Source organism: Protopterus annectens, chromosome 1.part0, assembly GCF_019279795.1.
Source record: "Protopterus annectens isolate FY-2018-M chromosome 1.part0, PAN1.0, whole genome shotgun sequence".
NCBI lineage: Eukaryota > Metazoa > Chordata > Ceratodontiformes > Protopteridae > Protopterus > Protopterus annectens.
The window spans coordinates 1485596877-1485620915 of NC_056725.1; the positions used below are offsets into that span (position 1 = coordinate 1485596877).

General features: G+C 39.0%; 1 protein-coding gene across 2 annotated transcripts in view; it reads right to left on the reverse strand.

Annotated features, from left to right (window-relative positions):
• TMEM120A (transmembrane protein 120A) overlaps window positions 1-24039 on the reverse strand; it is a 499311-nt gene that overhangs the window by 214397 nt on the left and 260875 nt on the right. For both annotated transcript variants that reach the window (XM_044067697.1, XM_044067688.1), the window contains exons 6-8: window positions 20455-20544; window positions 6308-6373; window positions 922-983 (exon numbers count right to left, since the gene is read on the reverse strand). In XM_044067697.1, the coding sequence (XP_043923632.1) occupies window positions 922-983; window positions 6308-6373; window positions 20455-20544 (218 nt within the window). The remainder of the gene's footprint in view (window positions 1-921; window positions 984-6307; window positions 6374-20454; window positions 20545-24039) is intronic.

Here is a 24039-nt window from a genome sequence, read left to right on the forward strand (position 1 = left end):
GCATCTTTGGCATTACAGTCTTTCAGTTTCCTTAGAGAGGACACAAGCCAAGGCAAATGCAATAGCCATGTGAAAAGGAAATTATTGGTAAAGAAATATTTGAGGTGATTTATGGTAATGGCCACCTTCATAACAGTCTGAGGCATTTCATGCCGTACTTTCAATACTCAAGTGCATCACATTACGCATGCATGCATCACTAGATTACAGGTGTCAGTCTCCACTATCAAATCGTTATTCCTTTGACAGAAATCCTTCAACCTCCCCAGGATAGAAGGAACTGCAAAACATGCCACTCAATCTATACCCTCCTGGATAATCCCTCTAGGATTAGGCTTGTTAATCAAATGCAAGCTGCCTGGGAGCAGACTCTGTATACAAACCTATTCTTTTTTTTTTCTCCCATTGCCCAGTACTCTGCGTTAGGGATGCAGAAAATTAGCAAAACTTATAGTGGTACATTTACTCTTTTGGTAACAAAGCACAAGGAATTTAATATACTACCCACAAAGTTTGGCAAAATAACCACAAAAAAGGGTTTAAATGTTCATAGTGGTACCTTCAAGAAAGCATAATGGTAGCATATCTTACTTTCATATAATAAATTCAAATTTCATCTCATAACTAGTTAGATATGCAGAAACAGGCCCGTAAAAGATGGTGTGGATATGACTTGTGTATTAGGAAATTAGATATAGAAGATTTGTCTATTAAGAATATTTCCGCTAATGACATGCAACAAGGGAGATGAATGTGGTCAGTTGAAGAACCTGACTCAACCACATATATAACATTTTTAGCCAATGGTTAGCACATCTGAGACTACTGTTTTTGCAATGGTTTTAATGGTTCAAGAAGCATTAAAATTATACCAACACCAGCACAAGCAAGCAAAAATTGAAACAGAGTTAGTTGACTTACTTTGATACATTGTAAAAAAGAGAAACTGGTTTCGAAACATCTGGTACATTAGGTCATCTGGCCTGAAATAAAAAAAAAAAAACAGTTTGATGTTGGTAATGATATTCCAATCTCAAAAAAAGCAACCAATGGCATATATGAGAGAGAGAGAGAGAGACATAAGTTAAAACAGTGCTGAGGTAAGTAACAAGGCACAATGAGTGTAAAGCATCATTACATTGTGATCAGAATGTTAACATTTAGGAATCACCCATATATTTTCACTTAGGCTTTCTACCAAGGACTGTTGCAATCATATCACAGTATGGTCTATATCATAATATCGAAGTATGAAAAGTTTGAATCACTAAAGTTCGAACTTTAATGATTGAACTTTTAAATACTTCGAATGCCAAAAAAAACCCAAAAAAACATTTTAAGCCCCCCCAAAAAATGCTCTATGCAGGGGGGCAAGCTCCCCTGCACCCCCACACCCCCCGCTACTTAAATATACTAACTTTGAGATCGCACTACAGTGCAGTAAAAGGAAATCTTCCCTTCCTGCACTCTATGGCGATCTCAGTTATACGATTCAAGGTTTTAAAACTTCAATCATTAAAGGTCGACCTTTAGTGATTCGAAGTTTTAAATCTTCGAACATATGATACGAACCCGCACAGTAATATCAACTTCAAAATCCCACAGTCATCATATAATCTGCGACCATTCCCAACATCTCCACTAATTAATACCTCACATTTCATCTCCAATTAGTAAGTCAATTTCTTCCCTTCCATCAGTACAGCCCTGTCTCTTTACATTAGGTGGTTCTCACACAAGTGAGTTTCTTAAACATATGGAGAGACTTTTGTTTCACTGCTATGTTATTAGAAACTTCTGCACCATACCATGGGTGCCAGTTGCACAGAAGTTTCACTTATCACCATTCTCACCTAGACTAGCTTTTAATCAGGTCACTCTGAAAAATACTGACGTCTCCTCAGTTCAGCATATGCAGCAGTACCCATTATAATTTCTCCTTCCAGTTTTTAGTACCTAAACAGTTAAAGCCAGCAATGCTTCATGGAGGCATCCAAGCAGTTAAAGCCAATAATGATTCATACAGTCATGCATGCATGCACCAAAAAATGCAAAGGTTTAACAAGCTGGTATAGAGTACACTCACCTTATTCTTCCAGATTCAATATAAGCAGGCAGATTAACACATACACACCATGACAAAAACAATAAATTATCTCTCTCTATCTAAAGAGACGATACTTTATTTTTTAAAACTTCGGTGTTATTCAAAAAAAAATTTGCAAAATTCACTGAAAAGCCTTTCAAGAGTCAATTCCTGGGGCTTTTCCTCCCTTACCCCTCACACCGTGCTACTAAGTCTGAGACCGTTGTGTTTTAAAGTAGGGTAAATTCTACAAGATTCAACAACTTAGTATTAACTGCATATCCTCCTCATTCACAACAGTAGCTCTCTAATGAAATGAACTCCTATATCATCTGGGACACATCTGCTTTGCCCTTGTAATTCAACCACATGAACCATGGGTAAATCTTCAATATACCACATAGACGATTATTGCTATATTAACCAATATGTTTCTATTTAATAATGACTGCTTCCACCAGTTAAAAGGGGTAGCAATGGGCACCCCGGTAGCAAATAGTCACGCGAATCTAGTATTTGCAAAATGGAAAGAAATGCACATTTATGACACAGAAAATGTTATAATTATTGGAATAATAATTTAAATTTTTATAAACATTTTGTGAATGATCTATTTCTATTGTGGACTAGAAGTATTGAAAATCTAAAATTATTTGTAGTGAACTGAGTGAAACCACTAATTTTCTTGATTTCAAACTAAATTTCTCATCAGAGAAAATAACTTTTCTGGCTATTGCTGTTATGTATATGAACAATTACTTCCATCCAACTATACACAGGAAGAATGTACAAACAACTCGGTATGTTCATGCTAAAAGCATGCATCTGAGACATATCTATAAGGGCGGTGTTAAAAGACAATTTCTTCGTGCAAGTACATTAAATACTTTGGATGGTGCATTCCTTAGTGAAATAAGTAATATGGCAGATGATTTTCATTCTAGAAGATACGATCAAATTATTAAAAGATCAAAAAAGATAACATGCATTTAGTAAATGCAGAGTGTGTAGGCAAGGGTGGGCCCTATGTACTTGGTGGTAATAGTGCTGTACATACAGGTGGTACTGCTAATAAGAATTGTGATAAATGGCCTGTGGAATATCTAATGAAATTTAGCAGATGTATTAGTCATGTTAAAACAATAATCCAAAGGAACTGGCTTATTTTACGTTCTGGCAATGAACTGATAAGAACAGGAGAAAAGCCTTATTTTATTTACAAGAAAAAATCTAAAGTGGCTTTTATGCTATAAGGACTTATCATTTAACGAGAGTGTAAGTAGACCTATTTCTAGGAATTGAGCTACAGTACCATGCTATAACTGTGTTTTCTATAAAATGCATCAATACTGGAAGGAATTTATACATACCATTACTAATCAAACTTTAGTTTTTAATACCTTTGCCACCTGTAATAGTGAAAAATGTAGCTAACTGTGCGGCATGTAATTCTTTCTATGTAGGCAAGATAAACCAAAAATTAAAGGATTGAATTTCTTTGCATCTTTCAGAGATTAGGAAAAAGGTAGATACCAATGCTTTATATAAGCATATTACACAGTGTGATGACAGACATATATTCAAATTTAGGGATTCACTTCAGAATCTCGAAATTTCAAAACTTCAAATTTTATATGACCGAGACCATATGATCGATGTTTCGGAATATCGAAATTCTGAAAAAAAAAAAAAAAAAAAAAAACAACAATTCAAATGTTTCTGCAGGGAGGCAGGCCCCCTGCACCCCCACACCCCCACTACTTAAATATTCCGACGAGATTGCACTAAAGTGAGCAACAGGGAACTCTCCCGTTCTGTGCTGTATGCAGATCTCTGTTCACAATGTCGGGATTCCGAAAGTTCGATCATATGGTCTCGGCCATATGAAATTCGATCTTTCAGGATTTCAGTATTGTGAAGTGTTCCCAAATTTAGGCATTTTCAACAAGTATTTACAAAAAGTAGAGAAGGGGATATTATAAACAAAACAGAATATGCAGAATATTTATTTTTATTTAAGATTTGTTCACCAGGAATGTCAAACTTGGAACAAGCCAATTTTCACCGAAGGCCTGGGAAGAAATGCTCCAGATGCATGTCTTTTTAATATGTGAGGAAACCAGAGCACCCAGAGGAAACACACACGAAAGCAGGGAGGACATGCAGACCCCGCACAGAAGGCATGCCAGCAGAGAATCGAAATGGAGAACCTCTTGCTGTGAGGCGACAATGCAAACCACTGCACCACTGTGACATCAAATAGATAAATGTATAAATTATTTTAGAGCCGACACACCACCCATGTATTAATATAACTAATAGTAAAGCAATTATGAAGTTGAAACAGATTTTTATTAGATTCTATATAACTGCACTGTGTAATCAAATATATTTTATATGTATTTTACATGTTGTACAGTTTTAATATGGCCACTGTGTTTATATTGTGATTTATACAGGTTTTAAAGTTGATTTTGTATATATTGTTGCTATTTAATTGATAATTAGATGACCTTGCTTTAAACTGGTATATTTAAATGTATTAATTGATCTTTATAAATGATGGAATGGTATAAAAGAAGTAATGAATATTACTTTTTAACTTACATTGATAAAGAGTCTGTTGAGCTCGAAAGCTTTGTGTGCGTTTAGAATAAACTGCTTTGATATTTGCGATGTTTGGACCTTTGGTTCTCTTTCATTGGATTACTTTGCTGACCTTCTGTCTCACACGTCAAACGAACTGCATGTATTTAAAACCTAATCTAACTAGGACACGCAGTTATCTTTACTAGTGAGAAAGGAGTTTTTCTTTTAATTAAGCACAGACTTACACTGTTATACGTATTTAAACTCATGATAATAGCTGATCTATGGGGCATGAAGAAGGAGCCCAAAGCTTTGCAAACTGCCCAGACATCTGATCCATGGAATGAAGCATCCCATATAGTTATGGCAACTGCAGAAGTTATCTGATGAAAAACATTTAGGGTCTCCGACAATCATTATTTCTTGCCTTTCAAACACCATCCCTTTGAAGCATATGTCAAGCTTAATGCTTTAGTGAGTTGAATCAAAGTAGAAAATGTAAATAACAGGCTAAAGGGATAAGACATGGTGTTGTACATATGATGAATTTGATATGTGTGTGTGTGTGGGGGGGGTCGTTGCTGGACACCATCTGCAGAAAGTCTGCATTAATACTGCTTTATGCCTTATTAACCATTTTAATTTGTTAAAAGGATAGACAAACTAGACACAAGTGCCTATTTAGGATAAAATGGAAGTATTGGGCTTGTTGAATGACTTCTTCAGAGACACATTATGCAGGTATAGGCTGAAGGAATCAAACCCAGGACTACCTGATCAGTATCACTTAGACAAGATCCATAACCTTTTATGCTAGACTATATTTACTGCAACCCGCCTTTTGACCTTGGTCATGGTGTAAGTAGGTCCTTATAAAAGTCAACTAAACCAAAAATTCACGGAAATCTGTGCCCAAACAGACAGCCAAATGCTCCAACCAATGAAGCCTATTGGATTATGATCTGAATTAGAAAGGATATAAGGCATGATGGGATTAATGGCTTTAGTTAATCTGATGAATTTCTATTGTGAACGCAAAATGCAGTGATAAGCGTTTTATTGGAATTGTATGGTTCGTCTTGGATTTTATGTGAATAATAAACTTTCCGGTGGTGGTACATACATTCGTGGCGCTCCTTGTACCTGAATTTTTTGTTTTGAGTTCCTTATAAAAGTTAGCCCACTTACCTGGTCAACAACTGAAAGAACATTATACTCATTCTATACTTTCATAATGGACACACAACAGCAAACCTGTTGTTTCATTCCACAGACATCTTCTGGTAGCTACCAGTTAAACCCTCAAAGATAAAAACAAGCAGGTTTCAGCAATAACCCAGGATGGAACAGTGACACGTCTACATTTTTTTTTTTATCATAACTTACTTTGCAAGTTAACATTCTTTGGGAGGCTCCTAGTTTGACACAATGGACCAAGCACTCATGTAGTTTGACATTAGATTTGCAATCTACAATACCAGAAAAACTGAGTAGAGTTGGAAATGGGGAGGATACAATGGGTCTACAGTCTCTTCAAACTGACTTCACACAATACTAGAACTACTGCATATTACTCTGTCCACAGTCAAGTCTTGAAAAAATAGAAAGTGAGTATAACTAAACGCAACTCACCATGTCAGCATGACTCCTGATAGGAATGTTGAGATGTAATGATGGAACACCCACCAGCCTTTAATTCTGAAAGGAAAAGGCAAGAAAAATAGCAATATCTGAATGGAACAAAGGCAGTTAACATTATGTTAAATTAAGCTTTACATATACAGATATTAATGGAAAAAGGCTAGTTAAGTTCATACAGGTACTGGAAACTTCAAACTTAGCAACAGTTCCGCTGTAAATGTCCACTATTAAGATAGAATACCTGCCTTAATTAACAAAAGCAGCATTTTGTTATAGAAACACAGAATAATATAATAAATGTACAAATGTTCTCCTAAGTGATTTATTTCACTTTTGTGGTGGGAAGAGGTCTTTAACCTTCCAAAGTGATTTCCTTTCTTCACCAGAAATGGTCATGTCATCGCACCCATGCAGTTCCCCTCTTCCACCATCATCACCAGAAAGCGTGTATGAAGTGTAGTCAGTAACTTGAGTTTGGTAAAAGGGTCCACCTCAAGATATGGGGAGTGCATAAATGTCCTTACCCAAACTGTACTCCAAGTGTATAAAATACTGCATTTAATGATGTAACACAGTCACTCAAGAGCATAGTCTGCTACCTGGATATGGTAACTTTGCATTCTTAATTTCCACTGTAAATTAAACTAGAATGCATAAAAATAAATAACTAGAATTCTGACAAATGTTACAGACTTGCTCTAACCCACAAATAATGCAATCACAGCTACAGCTCAGATGATACAACAGATGTCTATATATTATGAGACGTACTCACTTAACAAATATAAAACCAATAAATATACAGCAAAGTAACACTATCCATTGCAGTGGATAATTAGGGCTACTAAAACAGGACTGATTAATGCTACTTGATCATACTTAATATGTACTCATTTAAGTGTCAGTATATTACCACATTACACTACGTGGTGAACAGAAATAGCATGAATGAGCACAGTATAGAAGGCAGTTGAAACAGGTGCAAGCCATGGAGAAGCATTTCTGAAAATATTGCCTGAGCTGCAAAGAGAAAAAGGACAACTCGGCAACTGTTTCAACAAAGTGGGAAACTACTTCAGATGATGGTACGTATGACTGATACAGCCTTTGGTATTTATAATGGATCATGATGGTGTGTTGAACGAATACACAAGGTGTCAAAGTGTCTGTTAACCACTACTGTAGGCACCAGTGGTGCATTCAGGGAGTCAGAAAAAAAAAATAGTTTAAAGGTTATGTATGTAAAACAGAATATGGCCTGGTGACAGAAAAGTATCCAGTCATATTTTGTTTAAGCCACAGTAGTGACATTTTTGTTCTGGATATAAAATAATTAATTTACAAATATGATTCTGAATTGTTTAAGTGTAAATGTGCTCATTTTGGAAAAGAAGGCAGTAAGCAGGGCAGCACATCTGAGACAGGGCATTATGAAGCCAAAACCACTTTCAGCTCTTTACTTTGCACACTAACTTGTCTTCATATTTAATAAAATAAGGAGTAACTATCCGTATACAAGTTTATTAAAAGGTGTTAGTAGATTTTAAAGTGAGTGAAATTCAGAAAAGATCAGGCTAAACTAGTGAAGACCGGAACTGAAAAGCATAATTTTTGTTTTACCCGTTAAAATGGTGTCTGGATTTAATGAAGTTAACCTTTTTTTCTGTGAATCAAGTTGCATACTACCTCTGAATTGTCACTTGCCCTGATAAGAGTACAAATTTGATTGCAATATATTTAAAGTTTGCTAACTGGAATAATGGACTCACCCCACATGGACCCATTTCAGCCACAGCATGGTAATACAAAAGAAAAGTATAAGGAAAGGAATTTACAGTTCAGCTTTTACAGCAGAACAAAAGACAGCATACAAAGAAGGGTGTTATACACCAATAGGTACTGGACAGTTAAATCTCCTTTGCAACATTAATATAAGCATGCACATTCTTGCTTAGGAATAAAACTGTGTACATCATTGTGAGGTTTACCAATGCTGTTATCAGGCATCTCTAAGCACATATTAACAATAAAGACATAAGAAACCTATTTAACTAGTTATACGCACATGTACAACACCGCAGAGCAGCTTTGTAACATGGCTCTATTAGAATGAGAACTATGGTGTTAACAGAGGAGATAGCTTGGCTGGTAAAACACAGGGGGCTGGGTAAAACAGGAGCAGGAAGCCCTTTAAGGTAGTGTTTTAGTATATTCTTTCTAAATGTATTTTGTTCGGATATGCTATAAATTTTAGGAGGACCCATGCAATGAGATTCACTTTCTCCTAAAATTTGTAGCATATCCGAACACAATACATTTAGAAAGAATATACTAAGTGAGCTGAGATGGCTGCAAGGTACATCTTGATAAATGTATAAGATAAGTCATCATTGAGAAGTTCGCCTAAATATTTCAAAACCAGAGGAAAAGACATCATACCAGGTCCTCTGATATCAGTTAGGTATCACCTGGAAAACCTCTTCCATGGGTAAACATAAGATTTTCTTTTTGCAGATTTTCCTGCCTCCTTCAATACCCGATTTACAGATGTCTTCTAAGGCTGGTAGCAGAGGGGGAAAAGCCAACATATTTAGAACCTCATCCTCAATAAGACTGTAAACTCTGTCAACCTCTGCCATAACTCCAGACTGCTTTCAGTCAAATACAGCTCTAAACCTAGTTAGCATCTCTGGAAAGTTGAACATTTGCTTGGATTTTTGAACTAGATCACCTACTGAAAAGTCAGATTGGATGGACTCTGAGTTCACTGCTATCTGCATCAGAGTTCCCAGTAAAATTTGTAGTATTAGACCAATCTGTAGAGAAGGTAGTCATTTTGAATAGAAGTATAGCCTCAGAGAGAAGCTGGCTGTCAAAAATATTCTTGGCAAAGGAAACAAACTCTTTACATGGTAATAACCTGATTCTATGTAGTGTGAGGTTTCTGTTTCTTCTTACTAAGCACTATACTAGAAGACAACATATCTGGGGAGAGTATTATGCCTTGCAAGGGTCACTTACCCCGAACTTTGCTGCACCTAAAGGGTTTGATTCTCCCACATCTGAACCAGGTACTGGAACAGCCTTAGATGATGTGCCTGACCCCTGTACCATAGAGGGCTGCAAGCTCACACTAGAGGATGCCAGGGAAAAAGCTAAGTGGTCCGCATGCTGGCATAAGGCAACAGATTGACAAGCCATAGGCTGAGGCATGTTTTTTTTTTCTTTATTTCTTTTTAGGTATAACTAGATTTGTTGTGGGGGGGGGGGGTGTGCATCCATATCAGGATCTATCTAATCAGGGAAAAAAAGAACACCATCCAGAATAATGCACTGACACTATTAAAGGCTGATTAAGGGCAACAATAGAAAATATAAACTATGTTCCCAGAGAGCAAATAGGGCTAAACTGCATAAAATATAGCAGAAACAGTATAAATTGTGCTAAGCCTTGTTCTACAATTAGCACGGTGTAGTAAGCAGCACACAGTCACAGTATCAAGTAAAATTTGTTTGTCTAAATAGTGACAAAAAAATCAAATGTATAACCTTAAAACAGAAACCTTCTGAAACACCACAAATAAGAATTTAGAGATTCCGTTGCAAGAAATGAAAAAAATCTGTTCATAAAATGCAAATAAGGTAATTTGTGTTAAAAATTACAATTTAATGATGTAAAAGGTTATAACTGTTAAACTAGTAGTAAACATCATATAATGAAAGTGAAAAAATGCAATATTTTCCTGTCAGAACTTTAAACTAAAACAGATAAACAGAAAAAAGAAGTTATGTACTCACCATAATGTTCCATGTATATTGTCCATCTCACCTTCATTCTTTGCTGGTTGGGTTCGGAACCGATCCTCGGTTCTGACTCGGCCGTATACAAAAGCTCAAGGTCTTCCACTGGCTTCTGGCTGTATCCCTATCCCATCATGCTCTAGCAAAGCTTCCCAGATCTTGTTTGCTGATAACAACAATTACCCAATAACTGCTTGTTAGTAGCCTGATTAAATTTGTCTGTTATTCTAACCCTCTTAGTTTTGTTTTTCGCATTTGTGCTTCAGGCCAGTTATTTTACATTTAACAAGGTTTTTGTGGTCTACACTGTTGTGGACAAACCCTTATCAAAACCCTCTCTCCCCAAGTCCATACAAGTTTCAGAACACTATGTCTGGACAATTCCCATCAGTTTCTCCTGCCAGCCTGGTTGACATGGGCATACTGAGACAGTGTAGCAACTGCCTCATGTTCACTGACAACCCTTTTCTCCTAGCACAAAATTCTTCTACTTGTGAGAGATAAATCTGTATCAGTAAACTGGAATCCATGCTCTCTCGAGCCTCAGTAAGTACCCCTGACAAAGAAGAGATTGCCAGCACAAACACCAAACCACCCATATCACATAGCCAAGTACAGCACATACCCACATATACAGAGGTCTTCAATAAAAACTTACCTAAACAGCAGAGACCTCCAAAACACACTCACAGACATTCCACACACAATACCAAACACATCACAGACAACAGACAACACACCAGTGTCTCGCAAACACAGCCCATAAGGCATAAACTCATACTTATAAAGCACAACATTAAACCAAACATACTAGTCATTGGCGACTCAAGTGTGAGACACACTGATGTCCACCCTCACCAGGCTCTACAAGAAGATCACGGTCAATTGTCTGTCAGGTGTCAGAATCCACCACATCACGCACGGACGCATGCATTTAAGTCTCTCCACAACAGGTGCAAGTATGATTGTCATTGTTCATGTTGGTGTGAATGACTTGAGATGTACCTCTCTGGACTATATGAAGATAGACATGATTGAGCTGTCAGAGTACATGTCCCAGGCAGGTATGACCCTAGCCCTAAGCAGCATCCTACCTTCACCAAGAATGATACCACAATACCATTAAAAAAATAACTGACTTCAACAATTGGCTTAGTTTTTGGTGTCATTCTAAGGGGGATCCAGTATCCAGGAAGATGCAGGATCAAAGGGGGAAAGAATCAAACAGGACAAAACAAAGCTGAGGTCCCATGGTGGTAGAGGGGTCTTAATTGGAGGTCTTAACAGAACAGTGCCCTTCAGGAAGGCTTTGCACAGTCTGAGACATCAGATTTGGGGCTAAATCATTTATATAAAAACTGGATATCAATGCTTATGAGACTTGAATGGTGGCTGCAGCTGTGCCTTCATTAAATAGCTTCATTAGAAATTCAAGAATAGAACCTACTGGGGCAGAAAAGGGATCAATGTGAGTTCTTAATGACCAGGAAGAGAATCTTTTCCATGCGTTCATGTATAGTTTTCTCACTGAAGCCTTATGAGACGAGATCAAGATATGTTTCGCAAAAGGAGAAAGGTTAAGGAGCCTGGCTATATTTGGAACTGGAGCAGCCAAGCTGACAATTTGAGGGTTTGAAGAGAGGGGTGGAGCGATCCCGAAGTAGGAGTTAGAAGGGCTGAAACTGGATCCAGAACCCACGGCTCCTCCTGGAGATGAGGCCAATGGAAGGGGAACCAAATTTGACAAGGCCAGTTATTGGGCAACTAGAATCAGACCGCTTCCCAATGAGCTGGCTTTATGAAGAACTTTGGGTATCAAGGGACAGGGAGGGAAGGCATAAAGGAGACCCGAGGGCCAATCATGTACAAGTGCATGCCATGGTGAGTCCCCCGGAGGGGGGGGATTAGGACAAAATAGCTGCTCATTTGGCATTCATGGATGTGGCAAAAAGGTCACAAAAGGGTTGGCCCCATTTGCGGAAAATCCTTTCTGCTACTTCTTGTTTTAGGGACCATTCGTGAGGCATCAGACTCGCTCTGCTGAGTTTGTCTGCTATCACAATAGATGTCCTCGGGATGTGCATCGCTATCAGAAAGCATTGGGAGGAGGTCGCCCACTGCCATATTCTCAGGGCCTCTTGACAAAGGAGGTACGACCTGGTTCCTCCTTGTTTATGTACCAAACTGACATTTTGTCTGTCTGTATTGCAATAGTTCCCAGCGGAAGAGAGTCCTGAAGTGCCTGCAATGCCAAAAGCTCCGCTCTCATCTCTAGGACATTGATGTGCAAATGGGCCTTGTGATCCTGCCAAGTGCCTTGGACTGTCCTCCCAAGGTAATTCCTCCCCCCCACCCTACCTGGGTGGAGTCTGTGGTTACTTTGGCTAAAGGCTGTAAGGCTGTGGAAGGACAATGTGTCGACCTGTTGTCACGTGAGTCGAGTGAAGCCACCAGCGAAGGTCTTTTTTGCAGGACTCATCAGAATTTGGAGACACATGGGTAGTTCCTGCAATGACCACTGAGTGAACAGTAGCCACTACAGGATTCTCATGTGCATTCGTGCTAATAGAACTAAGTTTATCACTGCAGCAATGGTTCCCAAGACTTTCAGAACTGTTCTTGCCTGTACTCTTCTTTTGGAAAGAAGGATTAAGACTGGAAGTCACGAACTAAAACTCTTTCTGTAGGAAGTTGTGCCATCATTTTTGTTGTGCCTAGGTCTACCCCTATAAAACGAAATAGTGAGATGGCAACAATGCAGATTTTTCATAATTTATCGGGATTCTAGGTGAGAGCAGAGAAGTAATGTGGTGTCTCTTGTTTTTAGTAGTAGATGCTTGATGGTGGTGGTTAGGAGCCAGTCATCTAGATATGGAAACACTCAGAATCCTAGATGTCTCAAGTGAGCCGTGACCACTGCCATATACTCGGTGAACACTCTGGGGGCTGCAGTGAGAACACAGGGCAGAGCCAGAAATTGGAAATGACTGGCTCCCAACCGAAAGCGCAGATGACTCTTAGATGGCCTGTCCATCTTTATGTGGTAATACGCATCCTGAAGGTCTATAAAGCATATCCAATTGTCTTTTCAAAGAAAGGGAAAAATCAACTGTAGTGTTACCGGGTTCCTATTAGGATGAAAACGCATTTTGTCGAATGCGTTTTTGTCAACATGTAAAGAGCGAACAGGCAAAACAGTGAAGTGGCTGTTCAGCGAATACTTTCCCTGGGAAAGAAGTCGCTTGACCACTTTGCTGGTTTGCCGTGTTCTGCACTGTAGTGTGGTCCCTTGTCCGGTATAGCTCCCGAGCGTGAATGTGCAACAGTTACTGACCTTAGGGTTAGGGTACGGGTTAAGGTAAGTGCATATATATGAAAGTGTTTACTGGGGTTTTTTTGCATTAGATGCATGTTACGTGTGTGTGTATGTGTTTTCAGCTGTTTACTTTTGTTTTGGGGGGTAGAATTAGGGTTAAGGTAAGTGTGTACGTGTTTGGAACTGTTTACATAAATGTGCAAGAGTTACTGACCTTAGGGTTAGGGTGCGGGTTAAGGTAAATGCATATATTTTAAAATGTTTACTTTTTTTTTCTGTTAGATGTATGGTTGGGTTACATGCATATGTGTATTCAGTTGTTTACTGTTTTTTTTGGGGGGGGTACAATTAGGGTTAGGGTACGTGTGTATGTGTTTGGAAGTGTTTAATGTTTTTTTTTTGGTTGGAACAGTGATTTCTTTCCCTAGGAAATCGCTGTTCTGTTATTTCGACATTTTCAGTTTTCGCTGAAAATATGTAGATGAAACATCGTTTGCTGTTTTCAGCATTCGATGTTTCAATAAAGACCCGTGTTACCATCTGGAACTTTGTCTTTCTTACTGATTCATTTAATCTGCTGAGGTCCAAAATGGGCCGCCAGTCCCCTGTCCTCTTTGGCACTAAAAAGAACCTTGAGTAAGTTCCGGATCCAATTTGATCTGCGGGGACTCTTTGGACATCTCTTTTGTCCAGCAACTTTTGAATTTCTAGAGTTGCCTGTTCCCTCTGACTGGGTGGAACATCCAGGCTGTTCTTTATGTTTGGGACAGGAAGGGAGAAGGGTATAGAGTAGTCTCTGGATATGATATTTCAAATGCAATTGTCTTATTTCCAGCCAGGTTTCTTGGTAAAAATCTATGCAACCCTTGGCTTCCTCCAGAGACAGACAGATGGGCCCCCATTCAGGAGCACTGAAAGGGCCTACCACTGAATGAATCCCTGTCATCCTGATTTTGCGGACCCGCTCTGCTGAGTGGACGGGGTCTCCCATTACTACTTCCCCCTCTGCCCTTGGGGAAGAGTCACTATGTGTGCCCTGAAAAACTCTGGGATTTTCAGAACCACATCTTTCCTCCCTTTTGACCTTTTGGGTATGGTCTAGAAGGTAGGGAAAAATGGACTCTTACAGCAGAGAGAGTTTTTCCTTCTTGCTCACGCCTGGTGAGTCTGTCCTTAACATTTGGCCCGAAGAAGAATGATCCATCAAAGGGGGCATTAACAAAAGTAGACTTAAAGTGTTTCACAAAGTCACATAAGCGCTTCCAAGAAGGTCTCCTCAGGGACACTCCTGAACCTGCTGCCCTGCTCACTCCATCTGCTGCGTAAGAAATAAGCCTCATGGGGGAGTTAACCACAGAATTTAAGGTGGAAAGCTGAGAGGAAACCTTGTCGGATACCCCTGCAGCTACTGAACCTTGTAGAGTATCTTGTAGCTCCTTTAGGAGATCTCTTTGTAGTCTAGTAAAGTGCGTTAGATAATTCAGCGATCTGAGTGCAAAAGTCACTGAAGAGAACATGCCCTTGCCGTATCTCTCTATCACACGAGACTCCTTGTTCGGAAGATGGACAGACGAGGATGTCTCTGAAAGTTTCTTTTTGGTGGCTGCTGATGCCACCACCACAGCATCCACTGGAACACCTTTTGTAAGAAACTCTCCATCTGTAGGTGCAGTAATAAATTTGTTTGGCCTCTGAGGAACAGGTTCCACTCAGTCTGGAGACTCCCACACCTTTCGACTGACTAATTCCATGAGCTCATCGAAAGGCAAAGACACCCAAGTGGCGGAAGGGGGGGGAAGGGGTAAACATAAAAGCCTTCAGGTATACAGACTCCTTCTCAGAAGGATTGATGGGCTTCCAGCCGCCTCTAAGGATTTCTAGGAAGTCAGCAAAGGAGACATCCTCAGAGGATGACCATGGGGACTCTTCTGACTCATCGAGGTCTGTATCCGAAGTGACAGACTCCTCTTGGGGAGTCTAAATGCTTCTTCTTGCAAAGTCACTTACGAGGGACCTCTTCAAAAGGGTATTCTGGAGAGGTTTTGGAAGAGAGGGGTTCACCTGATGGGGCATCCTGAGGCCTAGGGTCTCTGGGTGTCTGTGGATGGTGTGGTGGCGAGACAGACACCGGTGCCTTTGGGGGAAGAATGTCAGGACCTAACAGCAGAACTGTCTGTGGAGACAGCAGTCTCCTCATCACCTCGAAAGCCCCCCCTCCCCTGATCCGATGACACCTTTGGCTCCGAAGAGCCAGAAGACATCCCCAGAACCAAGGGGGTTGGCTCAGAGGGCAATGTAGGAGCCGAACTCACCCATGTCGAAGCCACGAGAAGCAAGTTCGGATACGACAAATGTCCGATCAGACTCTCCTCCCTGGACCCAACTGGAGAGTGTCAGCTCCTAGACTCCTCAAGTTCAGACAGAACAGAGGATGTCGGAGCAGATGTCAGGCCCAAAGATCTTGGAATAGGTCTTGACACCTATGGTTCCACAATGAAAGGCTCCAGACATTCAGGCTCTGCTGATCTGCTCAGAGGAGGAATCATGTTGAAAATGAGGTCCTGGTTGGTTCCAAATCCCTCAGGCTCAGAGCAGATAGCAGTTTGGCCAGTGTCGGTGTCCTTAAAAGTCTGCACACCACCCAATCCATGTCATCATCAGAAAGACTCCTGGAGGACTGAGAGGAAGGGGCAGGAGATCTGACTGGTTGTAGTAGAAGTGATAAGTAGGGGAGACCGGTACCAATTCTGGGGACCGGCTCCATAATTTAAACTCTATTGGCATCGATACTGAAGGAGCAGATGATGGATATTTTCCAGACCCAACAATCTTAAGGTCCAGAGATGCATCTTTGGTCAGCTTTTTTGCTGGCTCTGATTGGCCAGAAGAAGAAGAAGATGACCTTTTCCAGATTTGTCAGACTTTGATGAAGGAGACTTGGTCAATTTTGAAGTGCGCTGACCTTCTAATCCTTCAGTGAAGGGGGACTTCAGTAAACCTCTCAGTATAAGCTTGTTCTTCCTTTCAAGCAGCACTCTAGAGCTAAAAGAGTGGCAAATAGAACAGGATTCTTGCAGATGCAAAGCTCCTAGCCAGTATACACAAATAGTGTATCCAGAGGGTTTAGTTTCCTTCTGTTCCTTAGACATAATCAGTATACTAACAAACAAGTGTAAGAAAAGTGTACAACCTCCTTATCACTATACTATACACTTATATTTATATATATATATATATATATATATATATATATATATATATATATATATATATATATAAATACAAATAAAACTTTTTTTAAACAGCAACAAGAAGAAAGGAAAGGGGTGGCAGTACTCTAAATGAAATAAAGCTGCTTAGTCAAAAGGGAGGGGCAACGGAGAAAAATAGCCCTCTAACTTAAATGGGTAACAGCAGCCCTCTAAATCAAACGAGCTGCCGGTTTAGGTTAGGAAGAAGTAACAGGAGCAATAAGTTTCTTTACAACACTCTAAATTAAATGGGTGTGTAAAAAGCAATGTAAAATAGAGAAAGGAAAGTTCTCCAACTAGAAATGGGCTTTAAACACTAAATTGAAGCTATGATAGGGAGTAACACAGGGCTAGCGAAGAAAAATGACAGCCAGAAGCAAAGCAGAAGAGTGAACTCTCTAAACTAACTAGATAACTACTTAAACACTAATTAACTTATTAAACAGCCAAAACACTATGTTAATAATGAGTAAGAAAAATTTTCCAACTTAGCTAGAGCCAAAATGGAAGTATCCAGTCTGTTTAGCAGCAAACGAGATCTGGGAAGCTTTACTAGGGCATGATGGGATATGGATACAGCCATGAGCCAGTGGAAGACCTCGAGCTTTTGCACACGGTCGAGTCGGAACCGAAGACTGGTTCTGAACCCAACCAGTGAAGAATAAAGGCAAGATGGGACAACATCACATCAACAGACCTCTACTAGTGTTTAACTGACACCACAGAGCTTCAGTTTCCCAGTACAAGTCATAAAACACTTTACAAATGCCTCATAATTTCTTAAAATGAGTATCAAACATACAAACACAGTACTGAGAATTCTCAGAGGAATTAATAACAGTAGTAAATAGGAAATATATTAAAATAAAAACTTAACACACACTTATTTAAATAAAACAGGTAGAGAACAAAAGTATAATAATAATGAAGAAGAAATAAAGTTCCCAATGGGGATCTTATCTGTGTCTGGAAACTGTAATTCTCCAATGCTGGCTGCTAATGAGATTCAATTGTGTGAGCCCTACGGCACTAAAAACTAAATGTGACAGGGGTTAGGCTTCCTTAATGGGAGGTTCTTAGCTAATCCCCTATCACAGAGGATCACAGTAGGGGATTCTGAGCTCCAGAAAGCTGCCAGCATGGGTATCTGTGCAGGCAAAGAATCCATACGTCACTGAGGTAGTGTGAATAGGGAACATCAAATTTTGTGGCACCCATATAGGATGATAGTGTTAATTTTACCTTTTACATGGATTAGGCAAAGGTAGGTAGGTGTTTGGTCTGATACCAAGGTATTTGAAAGACTTATACCTGCTCTATGGATATGCGAGTGGGAAGCAGAGCTGCAGTGGTAGTGTATTCAGCTTTTTGTGGTTTCCAAAAAATGTAAGTTATGTTCTAGTAGCATTTAATGTAAGATGCGTCTTTGTGGACAGCATGATGAAAGCCCTTTAAAGCTGGTGGATGTGGCATAGAAGATAAAAGATTTTAAACAATAGAGGTGAAACAAAGACTTAATGATGGACTTCAAGGCCTTCAGTCTGTCAAATACTTTCAAAAGATTTATCCAAAGATGACTTGGGAAATTAGTCTTTTTTTTTTTTTTTTAATTAAAGTAGCAGCAATAATATAGAAGTGAAACATTTCAAACTAGATGGCAATAGTGAAATTCTGTTAAGTGCACAAAATGAAGATAGCCAGGATGAACACCTCATATGTTCCTTATGTATGAAGGCAGACAAGAAGTGTGAACCTAACCCTTTGCTAGTGTGGGGGACGGTAAAATGGTAGAATGTGAATCTTGTGCATGGACTTATCTCCAGGAGGAGTGGCCCATGTAAATCCTTTGTATGATTTGCCTTAATACAATATTGTAAAATCACAGCCTGGAATTACTTAAAGTACCTCCTTACCAATGACATTGCTGTGCACTTTCAACTGCTGCCATCTTAAAACATGGGAGTGAGAATGTTTTGAGAAAAACTTTGAAGGGAGAAAGAAAAAAGGCTTAAATGAAAATTAATGCATGGGTTATCCTAGGAAAGATGATCTACCAGTTTCTAACTGTGTCAAAGAAAAGTAGGTGTATGCATTGAAATCATCTTGAGGAGAGTCTAGGATCAAACACAATGAAGGAATTTAGGAGAAAATGGGACAGACACATGGCTGATGTTGCAGAGGGTGGGAAGAATACATTTTTAACTGTAGATCACAGCACACAAGTAATTATATTAGCCTTATTAACTTGGCTTGTCTCAATGCTCCATGTTAGTTTACAGAAACATTTCTTACTGTACACAACTCATGGACAGCACAGCTTACAGAATGTTTACCAAATAATGGAGGACACAGTCATCTTCTAATCACTAATTGCAATTCTAATGCCACATGCCCTTCTAAACAGCATGCCAGAAAACATAATCAACTGTTAGATAATAGTGGCTCATATTTCCTAGGATAATCCATGCTTCAAAGAACACAATTTCTTTACTGCAGCTCACACACAGTGTCAAGTTAGTGCTCATGGGAGTTTCAGTATATTAGTATTTAGTGTACAATAGCAGTACCTGCAATGAATACAGCTGTTTATATAGGTAGCATTATTCAGATACGGCATCCCAGACAGAAAAATCAACATTTTATAGATTAGACCACAGAAGCAGATGATACATTTAAGTACATGGTTCTGTTTTTGCCAGGAGATTTCTTCAATTAACAAAGTAACATTCAAGAATCTGGTGACATTTTATAACAGAAAAATATTTTAACACAATACTATCATTGCTTTGTCCCCACAGTCACTTACTGAAAGTCTGGCAATGCATCTATCAGACCCTTGACTACCTGGAAAGAGAAGATAGATGGACCAGGGTCAATCATTAACTGCCATCAGATGGCCAAAGATTTTCACCTACTGTATGAACTCCACCATACAACACCATGAGGCAGAAGTGACAGCACATGCATGATTCCAGATATCTCTCGTGTATGTCATCTGTTAACTATCCTGTAAAATACTTGACCACGGCACTGTAGTGTTAAACCCTACCCTTCTTGTCTGGAATGAAACAGCTGGCTTTTGACTGCTGAATCCTACCTCTCAGACTTTTTCTGGCACTTAGAACTCAGACAGGCAACCAGGAACATTAATCTCAATGCGAGCAAGCCAGAAACACATGCAGTGGCCAACAGCACTTAGCTATGTCTCTCTAAACCCACCAATATACATGCTTCTCATTAGAAAAACAGCCAGATTTCACAGTTTAGATCCCAATATTGCTTGATTTCTAAAATGATCTGTACCTATAGATGTCAACTGCAAGAAATCTGGGCAAAGCTAAAAATAATGTGAGACAGAGGCCCAAAAATAGGGATTTTTTTTAAATATTGCTCTTACAAACTTAGAAAGTTGCTAGAATACAAGGTTTTGTATTAGTGTCTATTTTCTAAAGTATATGATAGCTGAAACTGAAATATGCCATTATTTAGTGACTTCACTCCTCAATGATTTGAAGGAAAACTTCAAATTTCATGAGGATCAGACCAAGCATAGTAAAAAATCTGGACATTCTGCAAAAATCTGGAGAGTTGAAAAGTATGTCTGTATCTGACAATTAAGCAGAGTCCCAATTTCAAAAATGGTCATTCCTTTTACTGTCATGTTTATCGACATTGCTTGAACAGCTTTAACTGTCTTGTCTCTCTACTTTCTCTCTTTACAAATATAAGACAGAAGTTCTGACTTGACAAATGATGCAAAAATGTCTTACCTGGAGCCATTGTTAATGAGGATACTCTCCCGAATTGTCAGAGTGCAGTAGTACCACACCAGTAAAAAGTTGAGTACTGAATCCACTGCCCTAGTCAAATAAGGTGAAAAAAATAATGAGCTGTAATACTGTCAGGTACACAACCAGTAGTAAAAAGGCAGGCAAGTAAGCGGAATTCTTACAGAAACTGCATGTAAATTGCATTCCAAGATATAATTTGGCTTTTCTAGGCAACTGATGCTCTAACACTGCTATGGCAGGCCCTTCAACTTCCATGGCACATTTTTTAGATATATGATAAGAATTTATTAATTTACATACCTTCTAATTGAGTAGATGGACTGGTCAACTAAACATTTTCAGCCACAACCTGGGCCAAGAGGTAAGAAAGGTGATCAACAAAATTACAATTGAAAAAAGAATAAAGCATATTGGAATCCACAGTCCAATATGCTAAAGAGTAGAGGACTAAAACCAAAGCTGTATTAGAACTGAAAACATAAAAAATGGAATGCAGTATATAAAGGATAGTACACATACGAGGGATAGGTATGTTATATTTTCTTTGGAACCATTTTCCTTGACAGATAAAGCAAAGTACTTCCCTTTACTACTCAAAGACAACCTGGATGAATGGATGGGTAACTGCAAATGCACCCCTGGTTTAGAACCCTTGTCCCTCACTGATAGGGGCAACATGTAAATGTTCTGCTCATTTCTGGGTTATTTGCACTTAATATGCAACAGCTAAAATCTTCATAGGAATGTATGGTTAGGCTCCTAAAGATCTCACAAATCAATACCTAGTAAGTACGTATGAACCTATATATATATATATATATATATATATATATATATATACATACATACATATACACACACACACACACACATATATGCATTTTATATATATATATATATATATATATATATATATATATATATATATATATATATATATATATATATATATCTATCTTGTTGTGTCTTTCGGCTTTTCCCGGTTAGGGGTCGCCACAGCGGAACTCTTGACTGGCAGTAGATTTTTATGTGCCGAGTTGCCAGCCCTGATGCACAACCTTTCACGCATGTCTCCACACAGAAGACGCTCTAGCTGAGAATCGAACAGGACAACGTCTTACTGTGAGGCAACAACGCTACCGCAGCACCACCACCGCAGTTATTTATATTTGACTGAAAAAGCCATTTGAGTGAAAACATTCTACAGTACACACACAACAGACACACGCACCAGACATACACACACGCACCAGACACAGACACACGCACCAGACACACGCACCAGACACAGACACACGCACCAGACACACACACACACAACAGACACACACACACACAACAGACACACACACACACAACAGACACACACACACACAACAGACACACACACACAACAGACACACACACACAACAGACAGATATATACACAGCCATGGAGAAAAAACAAATACATAGACACAATGAATCATTGCTGGTGCACAACCCATCCATCCACAACCCATTTTTCCCAATTTTGCACATAGGGTCAGGATGCGACTTCAACAGTGACAATCTAATGCAAGCATTTACACAGCCCGGTGGCTAGCTCTGTCGTAGTAGTTCTTCTACACTTCACACTCACACCTATGGGCAATGTAGAGTGTCCAATCCACCTACTACATGCCTTTGGAAAGTGGAGGCAAACCAGAGCACCAAGAGGAAACCCATGAGAACACAGGGAAGACATACAGACTCTGCACTGAAGGCACCCCAGCCAAGAATCAAACCGGGAAACTTCTTTCTATGAGATGAGAACACTATCCACTGTGTCACTGTGTTGCATAAACCTCTATAGAACCAAAGAGAACATGTTGATGGGCATTACCAAGCCACAAAAAAATCTTCCAAATTATGTTTCTAAGCCCTCTCATGAAAAAATAAATAAATAAAAAAAGACACCAGAAACACAATTTATACACGTCTACAACTTTCAATGAAATGGCTTTTCAATCAAATGCACTTTTCAGTTATTTTTTTCAACCATTTATGGTTCAGTCAAGCCTACTTTCAATGAAACAATACACAGGTGTGTGTGTGTGTGTGTGTGTGTGTGTGTGTGTGTGTGTGTGTGTGTGTGTGTGTGTGTGTGTGTGTGTGTGTGTAGCTATGCATGTACATATGTCGAACCATCACCATCTAGCAATAATGCAAACTGGCAATCCACCAATGATCGACAAGTAATGCTTGAAGAGAAACAGCATTCCACAAAGGATTGGTAAAAACAGTAAAACTGCAGTGTTATTTTGTAAAGGGGCAAGCCACCCTACACCCCCACACCCACCGCTAATTATACATACCAGTTCTGAGACCACGTTACAGTGGGGAAAGGATGTATTCCTCAATCAACACTGTATCATGAACTCATTGAGAAAAAGATGGTAAGGTTCGATCAGCTGTACCAGATTTTTCACTCATTAATATAAACACAAACAAAAAGTACTGCTCCCATGCAATGTATGTCCTAGTACATATAATTTTCATCACATTGCCTTTTTGTATAATCATAAATGACTGAAAAAAATTAACTGAAAACACATTTCATCAAAAACACATTTCACTGGATCACACTTCACACAAAATTTCATAAACAGTAAATACTTCTTCAAAGTTTTGTTTTCCCTTTTTGCAGGAGAGCAAGCCTCCCTGCACTACGTATGTGGCTGACTTTCACTCCCCACCACACATCCCACTGCTTAAATATACCAACTCCACAGTTGCACAATCAGAGAAAAGAGAACACGCCATACATAGTGAATCTGCTGGTATACAAACTTCTAGAGATGGTGGTACAGCATGAATATGGGCATCTGCAATCTACACAAGTGCTAAACTAGTTTTGTCTTGTAATTTCTGCAAAGCTAAGATCATAAATCACACTAGCAGAGTGTGTCAAGAGTCTGGCATACTTTTCAGTGTATAATGATTCAGCCAAACTGATTTTCAACAAAGTATGTTTTCAATTAATTTTTTAAGTAATTTATGATTCTATGTAAAGGCAATTCAATGAACTGTCTTGTACCCATATACGAGCATGCACACAGATATACATACATGTGTATATATATATATATATATATATATATATATATATATACACACACACATACGCCGTGTATAGTGTGTGTGTGTGTGTGTGTGTGTGTATGTGTGTGTATATATATATATATATATATATATATATATATATGGTGATTCATAAATTCAACCCTGAACTCTGTAGCCTGAGCCTTATGGATAGGGAATGCTACACTCTGGGATTTCAATAACTTAGTGGTCTAACAGTCAACTACACTGACTGTCTAGTATGAACCTGATGAGATAGTGACTGAAACTAACTACGTAATCTACTAAATGGCAGAGCTGTTAAAAATGGAGGTTGCATGATGAATGACTGTTAAACATTCAATTAAAAAAAAAAAAAAAAAAAAAGGCAATTTTCTTAATAGCACTAGTTTTTTACATTTTCAAAGCGTAACAGCTGTGACTTCAGCAGTGGTACTTAATGAGGTATCTTGCCAGGTTTTA